General features: G+C 40.7%; 1 protein-coding gene and 1 long non-coding RNA gene across 3 annotated transcripts in view; one reads left to right on the top strand and one right to left on the bottom strand.

Annotated features, from left to right (window-relative positions):
- The window catches only part of LOC128685991 (uncharacterized), a 58110-nt gene that overhangs the window by 7160 nt on the left and 23689 nt on the right, over positions 1 to 27261 (bottom strand). The window lies entirely within an intron of this gene.
- On the top strand, positions 6446 to 9031 carry LOC138852522 (piggyBac transposable element-derived protein 3-like). Its single transcript, XM_070083821.1, has 2 exons — positions 6446 to 6551; positions 6815 to 9031. Exons 1-2 carry the CDS (start codon positions 6546 to 6548, stop codon positions 8678 to 8680), a joined length of 1872 nt encoding a protein of 623 aa, XP_069939922.1. The 5' UTR covers positions 6446 to 6545; the 3' UTR covers positions 8681 to 9031.

The following is a 27261-nucleotide window of genomic DNA, read 5'->3' as shown; positions in this document are numbered from 1 at the left end:
GGAGTGAGTTAAACAAGTTAAGAAAGCCTAGGGAAAGTATGGACTTGTCAGTTAAAAACAGAGTAGGGGAATTAGTAGATGGGGAGATGTTAAGTGAATGTATAGGAGCCTTTGAACCAAGTGAGAGAGTAATTGTGGTAGGGGACCTGAATGCTAAAGTAGGAGAAACTTTTAGAGGGTGTGGTGGGTAAGTTTGGGGTGCCAGGTGTAAATGAAAATGGGAGCCCTTTGATTGAACTTTGTATAGAAAGGGGTTTAGTTATAGGTAATACATATTTTAAGAAAAAGAGGATAAATAAATATACAAGATATGATGTAGGGCAAAATGATAGTAGTTTGTTGGATTATGTATTGGTAGATAAAAGACTGTTGAGTAGACTTCAGGATGAACATGTTTATAGAGGGGCCACAGATATATCAGATCACTTTCTAGTTGTAGCTACACTGAGAGTAAAAGGTAGATGGGATACAAGGAGAATAGAAGCATCAGGGAAGAGAGAGGTGAAGGTTTATAAACTAAAAGAGGAGGCAGTTAGGGTAAGATATAAACAGCTATTGGAGGATAGATGGGCTAATGAGAGCATAGGCAATGGGGTCGAAGAGGTATGGGGTAGGTTTAAAAATGTAGTGTTAGAGTGTTCAACAGAAGTTTGTGGTTACAGGAAAGTGGGTGCGGGAGGGAAGAGGAGCGATTGGTGGAATGATGATGTGAAGAGAGTAGTAAGGGAGAAAAAGTTAGCATATGAGAAGTTTTTACAAAGTAGAAGTGATGCAAGGAGGGAAGAGTATATGGAGAAAAAGAGAGAGGTTAAGAGAGTGGTGAAGCAATGTAAAAAGAGAGCAAATGAGAGAGTGTGTGAGATGTTATCAACAAATTTTGTTGAAAATAAGAAAAAGTTTTGGATTGAGATTAACAAGTTAAGAAAGCCTAGAGAACAAATGGATTTGTCAGTTAAAAATAGGAGAGGAGAGTTATTAAATGGAGAGGTAGAGGTATTGGGAAGATGGAGGGAATATTTTGAGGAATTGTTAAATGTTGATGAAGATAGGGAAGCTGTGATTTCGTGTATAGGGCAAGGAGGAATAACATCTTGTAGGAGTGAGGAAGAGCCAGTTGTGAGTGTGGGGGAAGTTCGTGAGGCAGTAGGTAAAATGAAAGGGGGTAAGGCAGCCGGGATTGATGGGATAAAGATAGAAATGTTAAAAGCAGGTGGGGATATAGTTTTGGAGTGGTTGGTGCAATTATTTAATAAATGTATGGAAGAGGGTAAGGTACCTAGGGATTGGCAGAGAGCATGCATAGTTCCTTTGTATAAAGGCAAAGGGGATAAAAGAGAGTGCAAAAATTATAGGGGGATAAGTCTGTTGAGTGTACCTGGTAAAGTGTATGGTAGAGTTATAATTGAAAGAATTAAGAGTAAGACGGAGAATAGGATAGCAGATGAACAAGGAGGCTTTAGGAAAGGTAGGGGGTGTGTGGACCAGGTGTTTACAGTGAAACATATAAGTGAACAGTATTTAGATAAGGCTAAAGAGGTCTTTGTGGCATTTATGGATTTGGAAAAGGCGTATGACAGGGTGGATAGGGGGGCAATGTGGCAGATGTTGCAAGTGTATGGTGTAGGAGGTAGGTTACTGAAAGCAGTGAAGAGTTTTTACGAGGATAGTGAGGCTCAAGTTAGAGTATGTAGGAAAGAGGGAAATTTTTTCCCAGTAAAAGTAGGCCTTAGACAAGGATGTGTGATGTCACCGTGGTTGTTTAATATATTTATAGATGGGGTTGTAAGAGAAGTAAATGCGAGGGTCTTGGCAAGAGGCGTGGAGTTAAAAGATAAAGAATCACACACAAAGTGGGAGTTGTCACAGCTGCTCTTTGCTGATGACACTGTGCTCTTGGGAGATTCTGAAGAGAAGTTGCAGAGATTGGTGGATGAATTTGGTAGGGTGTGCAAAAGAAGAAAATTAAAGGTGAATACAGGAAAGAGTAAGGTTATGAGGATAACAAAAAGATTAGGTGATGAAAGATTGAATATCAGATTGGAGGGAGAGAGTATGGAGGAGGTGAACGTATTCAGATATTTGGGAGTGGACGTGTCAGCGGATGGGTCTATGAAAGATGAGGTGAATCATAGAATTGATGAGGGAAAAAGAGTGAGTGGTGCACTTAGGAGTCTGTGGAGACAAAGAACTTTGTCCTTGGAGGCAAAGAGGGGAATGTATGAGAGTATAGTTTTACCAACGCTCTTATATGGGTGTGAAGCGTGGGTGATGAATGTTGCAGCGAGGAGAAGGCTGGAGGCAGTGGAGATGTCATGTCTGAGGGCAATGTGTGGTGTGAATATAATGCAGAGAATTCGTAGTTTGGAAGTTAGGAGGAGGTGCGGGATTACCAAAACTGTTGTCCAGAGGGCTGAGGAAGGGTTGTTGAGGTGGTTCGGACATGTAGAGAGAATGGAGCGAAACAGAATGACTTCAAGAGTGTATCAGTCTGTAGTGGAAGGAAGGCGGGGTAGGGGTCGGCCTAGGAAGGGTTGGAGGGAGGGGGTAAAGGAGGTTTTGTGTGCGAGGGGCTTGGACTTCCAGCAGGCATGCGTGAGCGTGTTTGATAGGAGTGAATGGAGACAAATGGTTTTTTAATACTTGACGTGCTGTTGGAGTGTGAGCAAAGTAACATTTATGAAGGGATTCAGGGAAACCGGCAGGCCGGACTTGAGTCCTGGAGATGGGAAGTACAGTGCCTGCACTCTGAAGGAGGGGTGTTAATGTTGCAGTTTAAAAACTGTAGTGTAAAGCACCCTTCTGGCAAGACAGTGATGGAGTGAATGATGGTGAAAGTTTTTCTTTTTCGGGCCACCCTGCCTTGGTGGGAATCGGCCGGTGTGATAATAAAAAAAAAAAATAAATATATATATATATATATATATATATATATAGTCACACCTTGCCTTGGCAAATAGTTCTCAAGACACACCTTTCTGCTTAAGTCTGAGGTCTTTTGTTCCTGGCAGCGTCAGATCTCGGCATCAGATCAAAACACGCGGTGCACACCCCATTTTGGGAGGGTACTTGAAGGACCATATATCCTCAAGGAACAACTAGAGAGAGAGATTCGGGCGGAGCTCTGGCCTGTGTGCAGAGCTCCCAGCAGCAGAGACTTGGTTGGAGCTACTGCCGGTGTGCAAAGCTGAGCAGAAGAGTCTCTGGAGGAGACTTTGTTGGACACACTGGGCAGAGTAGAGGCTTGGAGCAGTGCCTGTGCTGTGTAGGTCTTGGGACCTGTTGCTAGAGTGTGACTTAGTTCCTGTGGTGAACTGTCCTTTTAACACTCGGTGTTGTGATGTAGTTCAGCTGTGCTTTTGGGGTCACTAAGAGACACCTAATTTAACCAATTATATGGTCACATCTTGCCTTGGCAAATAGTTGTCAGACACGCCTTTCGGCTTAAGTCTGAAGTCTTTTGTTCTTGACAGTGTCAGATCTCGGCGTCAGGTCAAAACACCCAGCGCACACCCCATTTTGGGAGGGTGCTTGAAGGACCATATAACCTCAAGGAACAGCTAGAGAGAGAGATTTGGGAAGAGCTCTGGCCTGTATGCAAAGCTCCCAGCAGCAGAGACTTGGTTGGAGCTACTGCCGGTGTTCAAAGCTGAGCAGGAGTGTCTCTGGAGGAGACTTTGTTGGACACACTGGGCAGAGTACTGGCTTGGAGCAGTGCCCGTGCTGTGTAGATCTTGGAACCTGTTGCTAGAGTGTGACTTAGTTCCTGTGGTGAACTGTCCTCTCAACTATATTGTAAGTTATATTCTATTTCATCAGTTGATTGTATTCCCTGTCTCTCTGCTTATATGTACCATCCCCATTTATTTAAAACCCAATAATGTTCTCCTGTTCCCAAATATATTATTGTACAAGGACTTAATAATAAACTGTGTTTGAGTGGAATAGTAATATTCACTGTCCCCAGTTATTTATTCTTTTTTTTTCATTGATTTATTTCAAGTAGTGAGAGGGTGAGTAGTGTGGTGGGTAGAGATAATGAGAGGTGATGGTCCAGTTGCAGTGACCTCACATTAGCCCTGCTAATCACTCACCTCACCTGTTGCAACCCCTGAATGGGTCACAATGTATATAATGTATATTACCTTTTCATATAATTTTATATTACTTATATTTGCGATAATAGCTAAATCGTAAATACCAGTACTTTATATTATTATTTGACTTAGTTAAATTGTTAGGTAGGATGTAATATTCATATATTATTATTGTGTGCTCATAGTTCAAGTCTTGATTGTCTAACTACTGTAATTATCGCTCGTGGCTCGTTACTCTGCCGGCTTCTCAGTGTTGCTGGGCAGCAACTGTCCACGGAGCTATCACGTGATCGAGGGGGGGGGGTGTTCACACCTCGCCTGAAGTAGTCAGTCTGGGCTAGACTCTCTTGTCGGTTGGACGTTCTCCTGGCCAGACGCCCCACACTCCTCTCTTGTGGGTCCTTGTTGGAGAATCGTCTGTCGCTTTCTTGTTATTGGTTCTGTATAACTGTCCACAGAACCTTGTCTAGACTTAGTGATTTTTGACATTGTACTGAGGTTGTGTGTCGCATAGACACTGAGCAACTCAGGTCCTGAGCTGTAGCTTCTGACCTAACTTGTACTGGTATCTATGTACTGTCACAGTCGGGGATTTTCTTATGCTGAACTTAGATTCAGTAGTATGGGAGTTTTGTGACTTTTGTGGAGGATCTGCTGATGGTCCCTACTTAGTGTCGTTATATTATCCCCTTGTTCCTGATTCTGTGTCACTTTTGCTTGTTATATTGCTGTTTGGCTTATCAGTCGTTTTATTGTTCAAGCAAGCTGTTCTGATTGCCAGGTGGTCAAGAAGTTAGTTGATGTGAGGACTTTGTCAGTCACTGGTTTAAGTCTAGTCGAGTCTTGAGACACAGCGAACTACTTAGAGCACTTACACACATACACACACACACTTATTTGTATTATTAAATGTTAATGTACCAGACGGTACTTAAGACTTATAAATGTGATATGTGCCTTCAGCACAATACTACTGTACACGAGAGAAGTGATTATTCTTATTTTGTTTATATTAATTTAATTTACTTTGATCTTATACCTCTAGACGTTGTTAATAAATTTATTAAATTCTAATTTTTCTAGTTAGTAGCCTACCAGTTGTAATCCTGAAGCACTAATAATTCTTATTGAATTCTAATGGATAATTGGACCAGGATACTAATTGTTACGAAAACCCAGTAACAGGCTGGACGCTAGAAGGGCAGTCCTTTCTAGTATTCACTGGAGATCTCTAAGCTTATTAGAAATCGCGTTTTTTTGTAACATCACCTCTCCTGCCTACTCCCATTTACTCCGTTATTCCCCAATTACCCATTTGTCCATTCCCCCCTCCCCTACATGAGTGTGCACAGTATTAAAAAAAACATCTGGGACCATTTAGTACCCTGTGGAAGCACCAGTTCAACTGAGCACCAGCTAGAGCAAATAGCATGGCAAACACCAGGGATTCACTGATGTCATGTTGTATTAACACTCCCGTTTTAAGAGGAAAGTGATGGATATGGCCACAAGTGGTCGAGGAAATATCAAAAACCTTGATGATAACCCATGTGCAACACCCTTTCAATTTTGGTACCACTGGTAGTGTCATCCTGCCAGAATGTTCTGTAACCTATGCCCTAAGTGACAAGAAACAATTCTGGAACATGTAATACGTGTTTGGCAGGCTGGCTGGCCTGTTGGCTGGCCTGCTGGCTGGCCAGAGACTTGGTGGCTGGCGGCTGGCGGCTGGCTGGCCGGAGACTTGGTGGCCGGCGGCTGGCTGGCCGGTGGCTGGCTGGCCGGCAACTGGCTGGCCAGTTGACTGACCAGCGGCTGACTGGCTGGCGACTGGCCGGGCAGCTGGCCGCTGTCTCTATCTCCGTCTGTCTGTCTGTATCTATGTCCATCTCTTTCTCTATATCTCTGTTTCTACCTCACAGAAACACATACGTAAATGCAATTATACATTGTGTAAATTACCTAGGCTAACCCAAAAAATCCAGACAAAGTGCTATATTGTGTTTCTAGATTTTTTTTTTTTCAACAAGTCGGCCGTCTCCCACCGAGGCAGGGTGACCCAAAAAGAAAGAAAATCCCCAAAAAGAAAATACTTTCATCATCATTCAATACTTTAACCTCACTCTTACATAATCAATGTTCTTGCAGAGGCACCCAAATACAGTGGACCCCCAGTATTCGACCCTTTGTCGAGCGAGGCCGAAAAAATTCGGTCTTAATTACGTGTTTTTGGCGCGTGTCATACTTCGCGCCCCGCACGGCCAGCTTCCCGTTCTTTAGTTCCAACCAATCACAAGCCTTCCCTGAGTCTCTTCAGCTAAGTACAGTTCGCTTCTGCCGCCTTCCCATTGGTTGAGAGATCAAAATATAAACACTGGTGGCTTGGCTTCGCCCACACACGCATTTTTCCCTCCACCCTTACTAATCTACTCTTGGATTATACATTCTACAATGTCGGTAAGTACTGATTGTTGTGTTTAGTGCTTACATGAAGTTTAGGCATATTTTGATATATACCTAAAGTCCGTGTGAAGCATAATATGAGTGTAGCATGCAGTTGAAAAAAGTGCAAGCATTTTAGTCCGAATTATTTCGGTCTTGCGCGAGTTTCCGGGAATGTCCAATTTTAGTCAAATAAATATTTATAAAAAATTTTCAATTGCATATATGAACTCTGTAGTGGTCTGGATTTATACAGGAGGTTTCTATTGTCCTTCCAGTTCCATGAGAGGCTGTTTTATGGGGAGCAGTCGACCAGCAGGTCGAGGTATGTCTGCGTTTCTGAAGACAGTGACTCGGAACCAGAGGTAGACGAACCAGAATTGCTGGATAGTGGTGATGAATACTTGCCACCGGATGCAGAGATGTCAAGTGATGATGAGGAGGAAGAAAGGAAAGAAAGGCCAGCCAAAAAGCAGAAAGTAATGAGGAAAAAGAAAACTTTTAGGATTGAGGAATACCCGGATGAGGAAGAGATCCATGAGAATATTGCTCTTCAAGTTTCATCTCAGTGGACCGTAGATGACATTGAAAATGATCCTTTGCCGGCATATGAACATGAAAAGCCTCTTGCAATTAGGTCTCCATATGAGTATTTTCGTATGTTCGTTACTCCAGCCATGATAGATAACATAGCATATCAAACAAATTTGTATGCAAGGCAAAAAGACGTAAATAGTACTTTTTCAACAGATTCTGAAGAGATCTTGAGGTTCATAGGTATTTTGTTGTTCATGGGTATTGCTTCACTACCATCCCTCGAAGACTATTGGAAAGCTGCTTTTAGGATCCCACAGGTTGTAGATAGCATGGCGTCTAAGAGGTTTAGGTACCTTAGAAGTCATATTCATTTCAATGACAACACAAAAAAGGATAATGACAGATTCTACAAAGTAAGGCCTCTTTACACTGAACTAACTAATGCTTGCTTGAAAATTCCAGCTACACCCAAGCAATCTATTGATGAAGTCATGGTTGGTTTCAAGGGTAAAACTGCTGGAAACCTAAGGCAGTACATCAAAACAAAACCAGATAAGTGGGGTTTCAAACTTTTTTGTCGTGCAAGTCAAGATGGACTCAAACATGATATACTCATGTATCAAGGCACAACAACTTTTGACACACATCCCATACAGCTTCCACAGGAAGAATCTAAACTTCCAATAAGTACAAAGATTGTTCTGGTACTTGCACAAACTATGAACAAGACCAACACATCAGCAATCTATGCTGACAATTTCTTTTCAAGTATACCTTTGGTCAAGCTACTAAGAGATAAGTATAACTGCAGATACACTGGAACAGTACGTGACAATAGATGTGGTAAGCCAGATCTGGCGCCTATCAAACAAATGGAAAGGAACACTGTGGTCAGGGGCAATTTTTGCTTCAACAACAATGATGGTGTCCTTGTTGTAAGATGGAAGGACACCAAAGTTGTGACTTTAGTGACAACTGATATTGGGGTCGAGCCTCTGAGTCTTGTTGACAGATATAACAGGGTTACAAAGAGGAAAGACCAAATATCGTGCCCTGCAGTCATCAAGAACTATAATGCAAACATGGGAGGTATTGACAAAAGCAACATGTTGATGCATCTCTACAAAACACCAATGAAATCAAAACGTTGGTACATGCGGCTATTTGCCTATATTCTTGATCTTGCTGTTGTGAATGCATGGCTGCTTTATTGCCGTGATTCTCGAGCAATAAAGCAAAAGTGTATGCAACTGAAGTATTTCAGGAATTGTATCTCTGAAATTGCAAGGTCTAAAGGACAAAACCTTAGAGGCAGCATCCTAAAAACAACTCCAAGACCTTCACCAACTAATTCACCATGTACTTCCAATGGTGTTGGCATAGTGAAACCTGGGAGGGGAAAACGTACAGAAATGCCTGATGACAGTGTTAGGAAAGACCTTAGTCTAATGCACTTCCCAATGGCAGGGCAAAGGCCGTTTACTTGCAAGTATTGCAGCAACACGAAGAAACCGGTAACATCGTCATTCGTGTGTAGTGTATGCAAAGTAAATCTGTGCATAAAGACTGATAGAAATTGTTTCTCAGACTTCCATCTTTCCATTTAGCAATATAGAATCATTGGTCTTCCAAATGAATCTCAGGAATATAGGGATTGAAACTTGCATCACTTTGCAATTTGGCATTGTTGATATTTGCTTCCTTTTTATATTTTTGTAACAATTAAAAAATGTTTTGATACAAGTTCCATTTATGTTTTTTTATATTGTCTGTTTGTATATTAAATTTAAAAAATTGTTTTGGTGTGTTTTATTAACAATTGCAAGTTTGCAACATAAAATTTTTTAATCCCTTTGTCGGGCGCAGCCGAATATTTTCGGTCTTCGGAGATTAGCAATTGCTCGAAAACTAACCATCAGAAATCAATTTATATGGGATCAGTGACCTTGTATTGAGTTACTCTATCCACCATAGGGAGTTCAGTTCGAATTTCAAATTTTCGGACCCCTTGCGCGATGAAGGGTTAATCCATTCCTGAGAGCTCATCGAATACAGAAAATATCGAAAAGCGAATCAATTTTCCTCATAAGAAATAATGGAAATCAAATTAATCTGTGAAAGACACCCAAAAGTATGAAAAAAACAATTTTTACTACATGAAATATTAAGTTTAATGCAATAGAATATTTACAATAACAGTAGTAGTAGTAGGTTGGTAGACAGCAATCATCCAGGGAGGTACTACCGTCCTGCCAAGTGAGTGTAAAGCGAAAGCCTGTAATTGTTTTACATGATGGTAGGATTGCTGGTGTCTTTTGTCTGTCTCATAAATATGCAAGATTACAGGTACGTCTTGCTACTTCCACTTACACTTAGGTCACACTACATATACATGTACACGTTTATTTATACACACTCATCTGAGTTTTCTTTGATTTTATCTTAATAGTTCTTGGTCTTATTACTTTTCCTTTTATATCCATGGGGAAGTGGAATAAGAATCTTTCCTCCGTAAGCCATGCGTGTTGTAAAAGTCAACTAAAATGCCGGGAACAATGGGCTAGTAACCCCTTTTCCTGTAAAGATTACTAAAAAGAATAAGAAGAAGAAAATTGTCAAAGTGGGAAGTCTGAATGTGCGTGGATATTGTGCAAATGATAAGAAAGAGATGACTGTGGATGTTATGAATGAGAAGAAACTGGATGTCCTGGCTTTAAGTGAAACAAAGCTGAAGGGGGTGGGAGAGTTTCAATGGAGAGGAATAAATGGGATTAGGTCAGGGGTTTCAAATAGAGTTAGAGCTAAAGAAGGAGTAGCAATAATGTTGAAGGATAAGCTATGGCAGGAAAAGAGGGATTACAAATGTATAAATTCAAGGATTATGTGGAGTAAAATAAAGATTGGATGTGAAAAGTGGGTTATAGTAAGCATGTATGCACCTGGAGAAGAGAGAAGTGTAGAGGAGAGAGAGAGATTCTGGGAAATGTTGAGTGAATGCATGGGGAGTTTTGAATCAAGTGTGAGAGTAATGGTGGTTGGGGATTTCAATGCTAAAGTGGGTAAAAATGTTATGGAGGGAGTAGTAGGTAAATTTGGGGTGCCAGGGGTAAATGTAAATGGGGAGCCTTTAATTGAGCTATGTGTAGAAAGAAATTTGGTAACAACTAATACATATTTTATGAAAAAGAGGATAAATAAATATACAAGGTATGATGTAGCATGTAATGAAAGTAGTTTCTTAGATTATGTATTGGTGGATAAAAGGTTGATGGGTAGGCTCCAGGATGTACTACATGTTTATAGAGGGGCAACTGATATATCGGATCATTATTTAGTTGTAGCTACAGTTAGAGTAAGAGGTAGATGGGAAAAGAGGAAGGTGGCAACAACAAGTAAGAGGGAGGTGAAAGTGTATAAACTAAGGGAGGAGGAAGTTCGGGCAAGATATAAGCGACTATTGGCAGAAAGGTGGGCTAGCACAAAGATGAGTAGTGGGGGGGGTTGAAAAATGCAGTATTAGAATGTGGGGCAGAAGTTTGTGGTTATAGGAGGGTGGGGGCAGGAGGAAAGAGGAGTGATTGGTGGAATGATGAAGTAAAGGGTGTGATAAAAGAGAAAAAGGTAGCTTACGAGAGGTTTTTACAAAGCAGAAGTGTTATAAGAAGAGCAGAGTATATGGAGAGTAAAAGAAAGGTGAAGAGAGTGGTGAGAGAGTACAAAAGGAGAGCAGATGAAAGAGTGGGAGAGGCACTGTCACGAAATTTTAATGAAAATAAGAAAAATTTTTGGAGTGAGTTAAACAAGTTAAGAAAGCCTAGGGAAAGTATGAATTTGTCAGTTAAAAACAGAGTAGGGGAGTTAGTAGATGGGGAGAGGGAAATATTAGGTAGATGGCGAGAATATTTTGAGGAACTTTTAAATGTTGAGGAAGAAAGGGAGGCAGTAATTTCATGCACTGGCCAGGGAGGTATACCATCTTTTAGAAGTGAAGAAGAGCAGAATGTAAGTTTAATAAATGCATGAAAGAGGGAAAGGTACCTAGGGATTGACAGAGAGCATGTATAGTCCCTTTATATAAAGGGAAAGGGGACAAAAGAGATTGTAAAAATTATAGAGGAATAAGTTTACTGAGTATACCAGGAAAAGTATACGGTAGGGTTATAATTGAAAGAATTAGAGGTAAGACAGAAAGTAGAATTGCGGATGAGCAAGGAGGCTTCAGAGTGGGTAGGGGATGTGTAGATCAAGTGTTTACATTGAAGCATATATGTGAACAGTATTTAGATAAAGGTAGGGAAGTTTTTATTGCATTTATGGATTTAGAAAAGGCATATGATAGAGTGGATAGAGGAGCAATGTGGCAGATGTTGCAAGTATATGGAATAGGTGGTAAGTTACTAAATGCTGTAAAGAGCTTTTATGAGGATAGTGGGGCTCAGGTTAGGGTGTGTAGAAGAGAGGGAGAATACTTCCCGGTAAAAGTAGGTCTTAGACAGGGATGTGTAATGTCACCATGGTTGTTTAATATATTTATAGATGGGGTTGTAAAAGAAGTAAATGCTAGGGTGTTCGGAAGAGGGGTGGGATTAAATTATGGGAAATCAAATTCAAAATGGGAATTGACACAGTTACTTTTTGCTGATGATACTATGCTTATGGGAGATTCTAAAGAAAAATTGCAAAGGTTAGTGGATGAGTTTGAGAATGTGTGTAAAGGTAGAAAGTTGAAAGTGAACATAGAAAAGAGTAAGGTGATGAGGGTATCAAATGATTTAGATAAAGAAAAATTGGATATCAAATTGGGGAGGAGGAGTATGGAAGAAGTGAATGTTTTCAGATACTTGGGAGTTGACGTGTCGGTGGATGGATTTATGAAGGATGAGGTTAATCATAGAATTGATGAGGGAAAAAAGGTGAGTGGTGCGTTGAGGTATATGTGGAGTCAAAAAATGTTATCTATGGAGGCAAAGAAGGGAATGTATGAAAGTATAGTAGTACCAACACTCTTATATGGATGTGAAGCTTGGGTGGTAAATGCAGCAGCGAGGAGACGGTTGGAGGCAGTGGAGATGTCCTGTCTAAGGGGAATGTGTGGTGTAAATATTATGCAGAAAATTCGGAGTGTGGAAATTAGGAGGTGTGGAGTTAATAAAAGCATTAGTCAGAGGGCAGAAGAGGGGTTGTTGAGGTGGTTTGGTCATTTAGAGAGAGTGGATCAAAGTAGAATGACATGGAAAGCATATAAATCTATAGGGGAAGGAAAGAGGGGTAGGGGTTGTCCTCGAAAGGGTTGGAAAGGGTTGGAAAGAGGGGGTAAAGGAGGTTTTGTGGGCGAGGGGCTTGGACTTCCAGCAAGCATGCATGAGAGTGTTAGATAGGAGTGAATGGAGACAAATGATACTTGGGACCTGACGATCTGTTGGAGTGTGAGCAGGGTAATATTTAGTGAAGGGATTCAGGGAAACTGGTTATTTTCACATAGTCGGACTTGAGTCCTGGAAATGGGAAGTACAATGCCTGCACTTTAAAGGAGGGTTTGGGATATTGGCAGTTTGGAGGCATATGTTGTGTATCTTTATACGTATATGCTTCTAAACTGTTGTATTCTGAGCACCTCTGCAAAAGCAGTGATAATGTGTGAGTGTGGTGAAAGTGTTGAATGATGATGAAAGTATTTTCTTTTTGGGGATTTTCTTTCTTTTTTGGGTCACCCTGCCTCGGTGGGAGACAACCGACTTGTTGAAAAAAAAAAAAAAATAACAATAATTGACACTTACCTTTAATGAAGATCTGGTGATGATTGAAGGGATGGGTTAGTGTTTAGAAGGGATATCCCCTTCCACTAGGACTTGAGGTAGCAAGTCCTTTTCCGGGGTTACTTCCCTTCTTCTTTTAATGCCCCTAGGACCAGCTTCAGAGTCACTGGACTTCTGTCACACAACATATCTGTCCAAAGTGGCCTGTACCTCCCGTTCCTTTATGACATTCCTAAAGTGGTTCACAACATTGTCAGTGTAATAGTGACCAGCACGGCTTGCAATAGCTGTGTTAGGGTGATTGTCATCAAAAAAGGTTTGCACTTTTAGCCACATTGCACACATTTCCTTAATCTTTGAAGTAGGCAACTTCTTCAATTTCTCTATACCCTCCTCCGAAGCAGTTTCCGCAGGTGTGGCCTCTTGCTGTTGAAGATGATCTAGCAGCTCATCAGTGGTTAGTTCTTCATTGTCCTCCTCCACCAACTTTTCCACATCCTCCCCACTAACCTCCAACCCCAAGGACTTCCCCAATGCCACAATGGATTCCTCAACTGGCACAGGCTTCTCAGGGTTAGCCTCAAATCCTTCAAAATCCCTTTTGTCTACACATTCTGGCCACAGTTTTTTCCAAGCAGAGTTCAAGGTCCTCTTAGTCACTCCCTCCCAAGCCATACCTATAACGTTTATACAATTGAGGATAATAAAGTGATCCTTCCAAAACTCTTCTAGAGTCAGTTGAGTTTCTGTGGTCACTACAAAGCACTTTTGAAACATAGCTTTTGTGTACAGTTTCTTAAAGTTGGAAATGACCTGCTGGTCCATGGGCTGCAGGAGAGGAGTGGTATTAGGAGGCAAAAACTTGACCTTAATGAAGCTCATGTCCCCAGAAAGTCGCTCTGCCAAGTCTGTAGGATGACCAGGGGCATTTTTTAATACCAGGAGGCACTTAAGGTCTAATTTCTTTTCAATTAGGTAATTTTTCACAATGGTGGCAAATGCATGGTGTAACCAGTCATAGAAAAAGTCCCTAGTGACCCATGCCTTACTGTTTGCCCTCCACAGCACACACAAATTAGCCTTGAGGATATTGTTTTTCCTGAACACTCTGGGAGTTTCAGAGTGATACACCAATAAAGGCTTCACTTTGCAATCACCACTAGCATTGGCACACATCAACAGAGTAAGCCTGTCTCTCATAGGCTTATGTCCTGGGAGTGCCTTTTCCTCCTGAGTAATGTAGGTCCTGCTTGGCATTTTCTTCCAAAACAGGCCTGTTTTGTCGCAATTAAACACTTGTTCAGGTTTCAAGTCTTCACTGTCTATGTAATCCTTGAATTCCTTCACATATTTTTCAGCTGCTTTTTGATCCGAACTGGCAGCCTCACCATGCCTAATCACACTATGTATGCCACTACGATTCTTAAATCTTTCAAACCAACCTTTGCTGGCCTTAAATTCACTCACATCACCACTAGTTGCAGGCAATTTCGTCATGCAACTGCCTAGCCTTTTTACAAATGATCGCTTGAGAGATGCTATCTCCTGCTATCTGTTTTTCATTTATCCACACCAATAACAGTCTCTCAACATTTTCTAACACGTGCGGTCGCTGTTTCGTAATTACAGTTGCACCTTTTGCAAGAACAGCTTCCTTGATTGCTGTTTTCATGGTCACTATAGTAGCGATGGTTGATTGGGGTTTATTATACAACCTGACCAGCTCCGACACAGGCACTCCACTTTCGTACTTCGCAATTATCTCTTACTGCATTTCAATAGTCATTAGCACCTTTTTTCTCGAAGGGTTGGCACTAGAAGCTTTCTTGGGGCCCATGGTGACTTATTTTGCAGAAACAAGCACCAAAAACAGTGATAATGTGGAATGTACCGAATGTATCCTTAGATGCGCGCACACTGGCTGGCTTGTAAACACTGGCACACACGGGGCAGTTCAGGCCACGCGTGGACGCATCTCGTACGAATCGTATTGAATACCGGGTTTTCGATCGGATACCGAGGCAAAATTTTTGCGATATAATGCATCAAATACCGGATTTATCAAATACCGATGCCATCTAATACCGGGGGTCCACTGTACAACAGTTTAGAGGCATATATAGATATATAACATATCCCTCCAAACTACCAATATCCCAAACCCCTCCTTTTAAGTGCAGGCACTATACTTCCCATTTCCAGTGCTCAAGTCCGGATATATAAAAATAACCAGTTTCCCTTAATCCCTTCACTAAATATAACCCTGCTCACACTCCAACAGCTCGTCAGGTCTCAAAAGCCATTCATTTCCATTCACTCCTATCTAACACGCTCACGCACGTTTGCTGGAAGTCCAAGAAGCTCGCCCACAAAACCTCCTTTACCCCCTCCCTCCAACCTTTTCGAGGACGACCCCTACCCTGCCTTCCTTCCCCTACAGATTTGTACACTCTCCACGTCATTCTACTTTGATCCATTCTCTCTAAATGACTAAACCACCTCAACAACCCCTCTTCAGCCCTCTGACTAATAATTTTATTAACTCCACACCTTCTCCTTATTTCCGCACTCCAAAATTTCTGCATAAAATTTACACCACACACTGCCCTTAGACAGGACATCTACACTGCCTCCAACCACTATACTGTACTTTCATACATTCCCTTCTTTGCCTCCATAGATAACGTTTTTTTGTCTCCACATATACCTCAACACACCATTCATCTTTTTTCCTTCATCAATTCTATGGTTAACCTTATCCTTCATAAACCCATCCACTGACACGTCAACTCCCAAATATCTGAAAATATTCACTTCTTCCATATTCCCTCTCACTAATGTGATATCTAATTTGTCGTTATCTAAATTTTCTGATGCCATCATCAACTTGCTCTTAACCCTTTCAGGGTCCACAGGCCCTCTCAGAGACTTGTTCTCAGGGTCCCCCAAATTTCAAAAAAAAAAAAAAAAAAAAAAAATTCTTATGAAAAGATAGAGAATCTTTTCCCGATCATAATGACACCAAAAGTATGAAATCTGATGGAAAACTTACGGAATTATGCTCTCGCAAAGTTAGCAGTCTCGACGATGTTTATGCACTGGCGATTTTGCCCACGTTGAGCCCTATTTTCAGCCAATTCCAGTGTACTAGTCGACAAAAATCGTACGAATTTCGCTAGAACTCCATTTTTTTTACCGAATGAGTACAAGAAACCACCCATTTACCGATTTCAACTATCCAATACAGTGGTCAGAATTTAGCAATTTTGCCAAGTTCACACAAATTTCAAAAGATGCCGATTTCCAAATAGGATCCAGAATAAACAAGAAAGACATTCCTGGCACTCAGTTCATTAGTCACGCCCCCACGCCTCTCTTACATTCTTTTGCTTTCCATTTTGAATTTTTATTCTCACAAAAAACAGATTTACTGTTATGCAAACTACTGCATTAGTGTAGAAATGGTATGAATAATATCGGCACACTTGTGAAAGAATATTAGACTCACCAGTTGACGTGTATTGGACGCTTAGCATGATTTGTTTACTTTTGAACTTTGGTAAAAATCAAACATTTCTGCTACTTTGACCTCAATTTCAAGGTACAGTGGACCCCCGCATACCGTTGGCATCACATAACGTTAAATCCGCATACCGCTACATTTTATCGCTAAGATTTTGCCTCGCATACCGCTAAAAAACCCGCTCAACGCTGTTCGTCCGAGACGCGTCTAATGTGCGCCCTTAGCCAGCCTCACATGTTCCGCCGGTGGCATTGTTCACCAGCCAGCCTCCGCGGTAACATCCAAGCATACAATCGGAACATTTCGTATTATTACAGTGTTTCTGGTGATTTTATCTGCAAAATAAGTGACCATGGGCCAAAAGAAAGCTTCTACTGCCAACCCTACAGCAATAAGGGTGAGAATTACTATAGAGATGAAGAAAGAGATCATTGATAAGTATGAAAGTGGAGTGCGTGTCTCCGAGCTGGCCAGGTTGTATAATAAACCCAAATCAACCATCGCTACTATTGTGGCCAACAAAAAGGCAATCAAGGAAGCTGTTCTTGCCAAAGGTTTAACTGTGTTTTCGAAACAGAGATCGCAAGTGATGGAAGATGTTGAGAGACTCTTATTGGTGTGGATAAATGAGAAACAGATAGCAGGAGATAGCATCTCTCAAGTTGCATCAGGATTTAATTAAAAAAATGCCTGCAACTAGTGATGATTTGAGTGAATTTAAGGCCAGCAAAGGTTGGTTTGAGAGATTTAAGAGGTGTAGTGGCATACATAGTGTGATAAGGCATGGTGAGGCTGCCAGTTCGGACCACAAAGCAGCTGAAAAATATGTGCAGGAATTCAAGGAGTACATAGAAACTGAAGGACTGAAACCTGAACAAGTGTTTAATTGTGATGAAACAGGCCTGTTTTGGAAGAAAATGCCAAGCAGGACCTACATTACTCAGGAGGAAAAGGCACTCCCAGGACATAAGCCTATGAAAGACAGGCTTACTCTGTTGATGTGTTCCAATGCTACTGGTGATTGCAAAGTGAAGCCTTTATTAGTGTATCACTCTGAAACTCCCAGACCGTTCAGGCAAAAGAATGTCCTCAAGGAAAATTTGTGTGTGCTGTGGAGGGCAAACAGTAAGGCATGGGTCACTAAGGACTTTTTCTATGAAAGATTACCTAACTGAAAAGAAATTAGAACTTAAGTGCCTCCTGGTGTTAGACAATGCCCCTGGTCATCCTACAGACGTGGCAGAGCGACTTTATGGGGACATGAAATTCATTAAGGTGAAGTTTTTGCCTCCTAATACCACTCCTCTCCTGCAGCCCATGGACCAGCAGGTTATTGCAAACTTCAAAAAACTGTACACAAAAGCTCTGTTTGAAAGGTGCTTTGTAGTGACCTCAGAAACTCAACTGACTCTAAGAGACTTTTGGAGAGATCACTTTAATATCCTCAATTGTGTAAACCTTATAGGTAAGGCTTGGGAGGGAGTGACTAAGAGGACCTTGAACTCTGCTTGGAAGAAACTGTGGCCAGAATGTGTAGACCAAAGGGATTTTGAAGGGTTTCAGGCTAACCCTGAGAATCCTATGCCAGTTGAGGAATCCATTATGGCATTGGGAAAGTCCTTGGGGTTGGAGGTTAGTGGGGATGATGTGGAAGAGTTGGTGGAGGAGGACAATGAAGAACTAACCACTGATGAGCTGATAGATCAACTTCAACAGCAAGAGGCCAGACCTGAGGAAACTGGTTCGAAGGAGGGGAGAGAGAAATTGAAGAAATTGCCTACTACAAAGATTAAGGAAATCTGTGCAAAGTGGCTTGAAGTGCAAACCTTCATGGATGAAAATCACCCTCACACAGCTATTGCAAGCCGTGCTGGTGACTATTACACTGACAATGTTGTGAAACACTTTAGGGAAGTCATAAAGGAACGAGAGGTACAGGCCACTATAGACAGATATGTTGTGCGACAGAACTCCAGTGACTCTGAAGCTGGTCCTATTGGCATTAAAAGAAGAAGGGAAGTAACCCCAGAAAAGGACTTGCCACCTCAAGTCTTAATGGAAGGGGATTCCCCTTCTAAACACTAACACTCTCTCCTCCTCCCATCCTATCAATCATCACCAGATCTTCAATAAAAGTAAGTGTCATGTAATTGTGCATGCCTTTTTCAGTTTGTGTGTATTAAAATTAATATTTCATGTGGTAACATTTTTTTTTTTTCATACTTTGGGGTGTCTTGCACGGATTAATTTGATTTCCATTATTTCTTATGGGGAAAATTCATTCGCACAACGATAATTTCGCATAACAATGAGCTCTCTTGCATGGATTAATATCGCTATGCGGGGGTCCACTGTACTTTTCATTGCAAAACAAGTCAAAATCATCTCAATTTCTGTAATATGTCTTCCATTCTATCAAATGAGACCAGGAAAACTAGAATACAACAATAAATACCATATGAAAATACAGTGCAAAGTAGCTGTTTTAATCCTAAAACATGGTCAGAGTTTTTTTTCTCATTACGCATTGTGCGCTGCAGGATTTTTTTTATACTGCGCACACTGACCACATACACCCATTCTTTCATACGTAGGCCTACCAGCTTTCTCTCACTAGATCTGAAGGCGCTAAAATTTATGAGTACTAGCATGTCAAGGACCCTGGCACGTAAGCCGTACTAGTACAGCCGAAACCCTGAAAGGGTTAAACTATGTTCATTTTCAACTTTCTACCTCTACACACTCTCCCGAACTCGTCCACTAACCTTTGCAACTTTTCTTTGGAATCTCCCATACTCACAGTATCATCAGCAAAAAGTAACTGTTTCAACTCCCATTTTCTATTTGATTCCCCATGATTTAATTCCACCCCTCTCCCCAACACCCTAGCATTTACTTCTTTCATAACCCCATCTATAAATATATTAAAGAACCATGGTGACATTACACATCCCTGTCCAAGACCTAATTTTACTGGGAAATAATCTCCCTCTCCTACACACCCTATCCTGAGCCTCATTATCCTCATAAAAACTCTTTACAGCATTTAGTAACTTACTACCTATTCCATATACTTGCAACATCTGCCACATTGCTCCCCTATCCACTCTATCATATGCCTTTTCTAAATCCATAAATACAATGAAAACTTCTCTACCTTTATCTAAATACTGTTCATATACATGCTTTAGTGTAAACACTTGCTCTACACATCCCCTACCCACTATATAACCTCCTTGCTCATCTGCAATCCTACTCTCTCTCTCTTATCTCTAATTCTTTCAATAACAACTCTACAGTACACTTTACCTGGCATACTCCTTTATCTTTGATATACCTTTGAAGATTTTCGAGAGTTTACCTGCTCTCTGAGCCTGGCTTGTCTGGTGCTTGCCTGGTCAACCAGGCTGTTGCTGCTGGAGACCTGCTGCCCCACATATCCATCACAGCATGGTTGATCTGGCACCTGGTGAAGATACTTGTCTAGTTTCCTCTTGAAGGCTTCTACACTTGTTCCAGCAGTGTTTCTGATATCTTCTGGTAAGATGTTGAAAAGTCTGGGACCCCAGATGTTGATACAGTGTTCCCTTATTGTCCCCACTGCACCCCTGCTCCTCAGTAAACTTATTCCCCTATAATTTTTACAATCTCTTTCATTCCCTTCCCTTTATACAAAGGAACTATACATGCTCTCTGCTAATCCCTAGGTACCTTCCCCTCTTTCATGCATTTATTAAACAAAAATACCAACCACTCCAACACAATATAACCACCCTGCTTTTAACATTTCTGTCATGATCCCACCAGTTCCAGCTGCTTTACCACCTTTCATTCTACGTAATGCCTCATGCACTTCCCCCACACTCACATCCTGCTCTTCTTCACTCCTAAAGGATGTGATACCTCCCTGGCCAGTGCATGAAATTACCGCCTCCCTTTCTTCGTTGACATTTAAAGGTTCCTCAAAATATTCCCGCCATCAACCCAATACCTCCAGCTTCCCATCTACTAACTCCCCAATTCTGCTTTTAACTGACAAATCCATTTGTTCCCAAGGCATTCTTAACTTGTTTATCTCACTCCAAATTTTTTTCTTTTCATCAAAATTTCTTGACAGTGCCTCTCCCACTATCAACAGCTCTCCTTTTGCACTCTCTCACAACTCTCTTCACCTTTCTTTTACTCTCCATATACTCTACTCTTCTTATAACACTTCTGCTTTGTAAAAACCTCTCATAAGCTACTTTTTTCTCTTTTATCACACCCTTTACTTCATCATTCCACCAGTCACTCCTCTTTCCTCCTGCACCCATCCTCCTATAGCCACAAACTTCTGCCCCACATTCTAATACTGCATTTTTAAAACTATCTTCAACCCCCCCCCCTCCAACTACTCATACTTGCATTAAGCCCACCTTTCTGCCAATAGTTGCTTGTATTTCACCCTAACTTCCTCCTCCCTTAGTTTATATACTTTCACCTCTCTCTTACTAGCTGTTGTCATTCTCCTTTTGTCCCATCTACCTCTTACTCTAACTGTAGCTACAACTAAATAATGATCTGGTATATCCTATTTGACAGTTTTCTTCTTTTTCTTCTTAGTAAGCTATACAGGAAAAGGGGTTACTAACCCATTGTTCCTGGCATTTTAGTTGACAATTACAACACGCATGGCTTACAGAGGAAAGACTCTTATTCCACTTCCCCATGGATATGAAAGGAAAAGCAATAAGAATAAGAACTATTAAGATAAAATCAAAGAAAACTCAGATGTGTATACATAAACATGTACATGCATGTTTAGCATGACCTAAGTGTAAGCAGAAGTAATACGATGTACCTGAAATTTTGCATGTTTATGAGACAGAAAAAAAGACACCAGCAATCCTACCATCATGTAAAACAAAATACTGCAGGCTTCCTCTTTACACTCACTTGGTAGGACGGTAGTACCTCCCTGATACCTTCTAGGTATCGGCTGCCCAACTTCATTAAGTGCCAGAATATTTTCGAGAGGAAAGTTATTAGAGTACAGTGGAACCTTGACTTACGAGTGTCCCAACGTACAAGTTTTTCGAGATACAAGCCATTGCTCAGTCGATTTTTTGCTCCAAGTTACAAGCCAACATCCGAGTTATGAGGCAGCTCCTCCCACTTTCCCCTCAAACCAAGACCTGCACACCTTGCTTGTTTATCTATGATTTCATGCTTTAATTCCATGAAAATCATCCTCTTTTTCTTCTCAACACTGTCTTTCTTAGGACTCATGCTTAGAAAAACAAAATTTGACCAAATGAATGTAAAAAAATGTAAGCAAAGAATGAGAGAAATACTCCCACACCGAGGTAGACAGTGCACTGAGTTGGTGGCATTCTGAAGCTCTCATTTTTATTACTATTATTACATATGTATTTTTATTATTATTATTAATGACAATATAATATTATAATAATGAGTGAGCTTCAGTTCCCTAAATTAATAATAATACAGTGGACCCTCGGGTAACAGCAGCATCGGCTAACGCCAAAATCGGACAGCGGAACGTTTTTGCGTCAAAATATTGGCTTGGCTAATGCCCAAGAACTCAGTTAAGGACATTCGTCCCGAACGTGTCCGACTTGCCTGAGCCTATGTAAAGCCAGTGTGCCCTTGTTTACAAGTCAGGGAGGACGATTCCATACATACATGCGATATATTTTGTATTATTCCAATGTTTTTAGTGCTTGTAACTGCTAAATAAGCCAACACAGGCCCAAAGAAAGCTTCTAGTGCCAGCCCTGTGGTAAAGAAGGTAAGAAGCACAATAAATTTCAAGAAAAAACTCGTAGCAAAGTACCAAAGTGGAGGAGGAAGAGAGAGGGGAGAATGTGCCTTCTGCAGTGATTCAGCGATTCTACAATATGTACGATACTAAAGCAGCAGGTATCGATAAAGGCTATAGTGCCAGCCACCGATAAAGTGTAGAATTAACAGTGTAGCAAGTAAGTTAAGCGAGTAAGCGATAGAAAAACGACATGAAAGTAACTCTCCAATGTTGTTGGATGTGTATCGGGCCAATGAACATATGCCGGCCTGCTATGTATCTTCCACTACCCTAAACCTCTATAAAACAAACTAATTAAAGTAACATCTCCTCCAAGGTAAGTGTAAACATAAAAATGTAAGTATAAAAGTAATTTTTTTTTTCAACAAATCGGCCGTATCCCACCAAGGCAGGGTGGCCCAAAAGAAAAACCAAAGTTTCTCTTTTTAAATTTAGTAATTTATACGGGAGAAGGAGTTACTAGCCCCTTGCTCCCGGCATTTTAGTCGCCTCTTACAACACGCATGGCTTATGGAGGAAGAATTCTGTTCCACTTCCCCATGGAGATAAAAGGAAATAAACAAGAACTAGAAAGAAAATAGAAGAAAACCCAGAGGGGTGTATATATATATGCTTGGACATGTATGTGTAGTGTGACCTAAGTGTAAGTAGAAGTAGCAAGACGTACCTGAAATCTTGCATGTTTGCATGTTTATGAGACAGAAAAAAGGACACCAGCAATCCTACCATCATGTAAAACAATTACAGGCTTTCGTTTTACACTCACTTGGCAGGACGGTAGTACCTCCCTGGTCAGTTGCTGTCTAAAAACCTACTACCTAGAAGAAGTAAATTTTTTTTTTTTCAACAAGTCGGCCGTTTCCCACCGAGGCAGGGTGACCCAAAAAAGAAAGAAAATCCCCAAAAAGAAAATACTTTCATCATTCAACACTTTCACCACACTCACACATTATCACTGTTTTTGCAGAGGTGCTCAGAATACAACAGTTTAGAAGCATATACGTATAAAGATACACAACATATCCCTCCAAACTGCTAATATCCCAAACCCCTCCTTTAAAGTGCAGGCATTGTACTTCCCATTTCCAGGACTCAAGTCCGACTATATGAAAATAATCAGTTTCCCTGAATCCCTTCACTAAATATTACCCTGCTAACACTCCAACAGATCATCAGGTCTCAAGTACCATTCGTCTCCATTCACTCCTATCTAACACGCTCACGCACGCTTGCTGGAAGTCCAAACTCCTAGCCCACAAAACCTCCTTTACCCCCTCTCTCCAACCCTTTCGAGGACGACCCCTACCCCACCTTCCTTCCCCTATAGATTTATATGCTTTCCATGTCATTCTACTTCAATCCATTCTCTCTAATTGACCAAACCACCTCAACAACCCCTCTTCTGCCCTCTGACTAATACTTTTATTAACTCCACACCTTTTCCTAATTTCCACACTCCGAATTTTCTGCATAATATTTACACCACACATTGCCCTTAGACAGGACATCTCCACTGCCTCCAACCGTCTCCTCGCTGCTGCATTTACCACCCAAGCTTCACATCCATATAAGAGTGTTGGTACTACTATACTTTCATACATTCCCTCCTTTGCCTCCATAGATAATGTTTTTTGACTCCACATATACCTCAACGCACCACTCACCTTTTTTCCCTCATCAATTCTATGATTAACCTCATCCTTCATAAATCCATCTGCCGACACGTCAACTCCCAAGTATCTGAAAACATTCACTTCTTCCATACTCCTCCTCCCCAATTTGATATCCAATTTTTCTTTATCTAAATCATTTGATACCCTCATCACCTTACTCTTTTCTATGTTCACTTTCAACTTTCTACCTTTACACACATTCACAAACTCATCCACTAACCTTTGCAATTTTTCTTTAGAATCTCCCATAAGCACAGTATCATCAGCAAAAAGTAACTATGTCAATTCCCATTTTGAATTTGATTCCCCATAATTTAATCTCACCCCTCTCCTGAACACCCTAGCATTTACTTCTTTTACAACCCCATCTATAAATATATTAAACAACCATGGAGACATTACACATCCCTGTCTAAGACCTACTTTTACCGGGAAGTAGTCTCCCTCTCTTATACACACCCTAACCTGAGCCTCACTATCCTCATAAAGACTCTTTACAGCATTTAATAACTTACCACCTATTCCACACACTACTTGCAACATCTGCCACATTGCTCCTCTATCCACTCTATCATATGCCTTTTCTAAATCCATAAATGCAATAAAAACCTCCCTACCTTTATCTAAATACTGTTCACATATATGCTTCAATGTAAGCACTTGATCTACACATCCCCTACCCACTCTGAAACCTCCTTGCTCATCCGCAATCCTACATTCTGTCTTACCTCTAATTCTTTCAATTATAACCCTACCGTACACTTTTCCTGGTATACTCAGTAAACTTATTCCTCTATAATTTTTACAATCTCTTTTGTCCCCTTTCCCTTTATATAAAGGGACTATACATGCTCTCCGCCGATCCCTAGGTACCTTCCCCTCTTTCATACATTTATTAAACAAAAGTACCAACCACTCCAACACTATATCCCCCCCTGCTTTTAACATTTCTGTCATGATCCCATCAGTTCCAGCTGCTTTACCCCCTTTCATTCTACATAATGCCTCACATACCTCCCCCACACTTACATTCTGCTCTTCTTCACTCCTAAAAGATGGTATACCTCCCTGGCCAGTGCATGAAATTACTGCCTCCCTTTCTTCCTCAACATTTAAAAGTTCCTCAAAATATTCTCGCCATCTACCTAATACCTCCCTCTCCCCATCTACTAACTCCCCTACTCTGTTTTTAACTGACAAATCCATACTTTCCCTAGGCTTTCTTAACTTGTTTAACTCACTCCAAATTTTTTTCTTATTTTCATTAAAATTTCTTGACAGTGCCTCTCCCACTCTATCATCTGCTCTCCTTCTGCACTCTCTCACCACTCTCTTCACCTTTCTTTTACTCTCCACATACTCTGCTCTTCTAATAACACTTCTGCTTTGTAAAAACCTCTCACAAGCTACCTTTTTCTCTTTTATCACACCCTTTACTTCATCATTCCACCAATCGCTCCTCTTTCCTCCTGCCCCCACCCTCCTATAACCACAAACTTCTGCCACACATTCTAATACTGCATTTTTAAAACTATTCCAACCCTCTTCAACCCCCCACTACTCATCTTTGCACTAGCCCACCTTTCTGCCAATAGTTGCTTACATCTCACCCGAACAAGTAAATATAAGTGTAAATATAAAAGGATCTCAATGGATTAATGCAAGTCACTCTGACTATTTTGGGTTATCCTAGGTACTTTACACATATGCTGCTATGTATGATAATCTATGTACGTAACTGTATTTGTGTATACCTGAATAAACTTACTTATTTATAAATTAAAATGTAAATATTTCTTATTTATAAATTAAAATGTAAATCTTTCTTATAAATTACATACAATGTTTAAAGCAAATCAAAGTTTATTCTCTATAAGGATTACAATGCAGGGTTTACAGATTTTGGTTGTGTGGTTTACATGTAATAAAATACTAATTACAGAGGAGGCCACTAGAACACCTAGCATGGCTATGCATTTCAGGCAAACTTAGATTAATTCTTAACCCTAAATTATAACAAATTGTGGATTAAGTTGACTAAATACTGAGTCACTAAATACTAAGTGACAAATACTAGTTTGTGAGTTTAGCAATGTGAATGCTTTTGTTTTGGCACAATACATAGTTTCTATATTGGAGTATCACAGGCAAACTTATGACTAGTTTGGAATCATTATTTTAAGATTAGGATACGTATTTCTGTGCTTATAGTCAAATGGGTGAGTGAGTGAGTGTAAATGTGGACTACCAGGTGGTTTTTATGTAGTCAGTTAATGGGGTGTATCAGGGAGATAAGAATGTTTTCTAATAGTAGTTTTGAAGGTGATGAATGTGCCTGCTGTTCTAGTGTTTTCAGGTAGAGTGTTCCAGATTTTAGGGCCTTTGACATACATTGAGTTTTTGTAAAGGTTTAGTCGGACACGGGGAATGTCATAGAGATGTTTTTGTCTGGTGTTATGCCTGTGGGTCCTGTCACAACTATCAAGAAAGCATTTTAGGTCAAGGTTAATATTGGAATTTAAGGTCCTGTATATGTAGATTGCACAGTACTAAGTGTATATGTTCTGAACAGGGAGTAAGTTTAGATCTACAAAGAGTGGGGGGGGGGGGTGTTGCCAGGGATGGGATTTAGTGATTATTCTTATTGCAGCTTTTTGTTGAGTTATTATTGGCTTTAGGTGTATTGCTGCAGTTGATCCCCAAGCACAAATAGCATAGGTGAGGTATGGATAAATGAATGGTATAGTGTGAGAAGGGTATTTTGCAGCACGTAGTATGGTATCTTGGAGAGGATCCTAACTGTTTTGGATACTTTTTTTGATGTGTTGGATATGGGTGCTGAAATTCAGGTTGTCGTCGAGGTATAGGCCTAGAAATTTGCCCTCATTATGTCTGGCAATTATAGTGCTGTCGATCTTAATGTTAAGTTGCGAAGCACCTGCTCTGTTACCAAACATAATATAGTAGGTTTTGTCAGTGTTATGTGTAAGTTTATTGGCCGTCATCCAAGTTGATATTTTGAGCAGCTCCTCATTAACAATGGTGTTGAGGGTGGCAAGATTAGGGTGAGAGATGACATAAGTCATGTTGTCAGCAAAGAGAATGGGTTTCAGGTGTTGGGATACGTTTGGAAGATCACTGATGTAAATGAGGAAGAGCAGGGGTCCAAGGACACTTCCCTGCGGAACTCCAGTATCAAGTGGCCGTGTTGATGATGCTGTGTCTTTAATGGTGACATACTGATACCTATTAGTAAGGTAGGATTTGAAATATGCAAGCGCATATCCTCTTATACCATAATGGTCAAGTTTGTGGAGTAGGATGCCGTGGTCTACTGTGTCAAAAGCTTTTCTCAGGTCAATAAAAATTCCTACCATATATTCCTTATTTTCCAATGTTGTGTAAAGCAGAT

This window comes from Cherax quadricarinatus, chromosome 1 (genome assembly GCF_038502225.1).
Source record: "Cherax quadricarinatus isolate ZL_2023a chromosome 1, ASM3850222v1, whole genome shotgun sequence".
NCBI classification, from domain to species: Eukaryota; Metazoa; Arthropoda; class Malacostraca; order Decapoda; family Parastacidae; genus Cherax; species Cherax quadricarinatus.
This window is presented reverse-complemented; position numbering and strand designations above follow the sequence as displayed.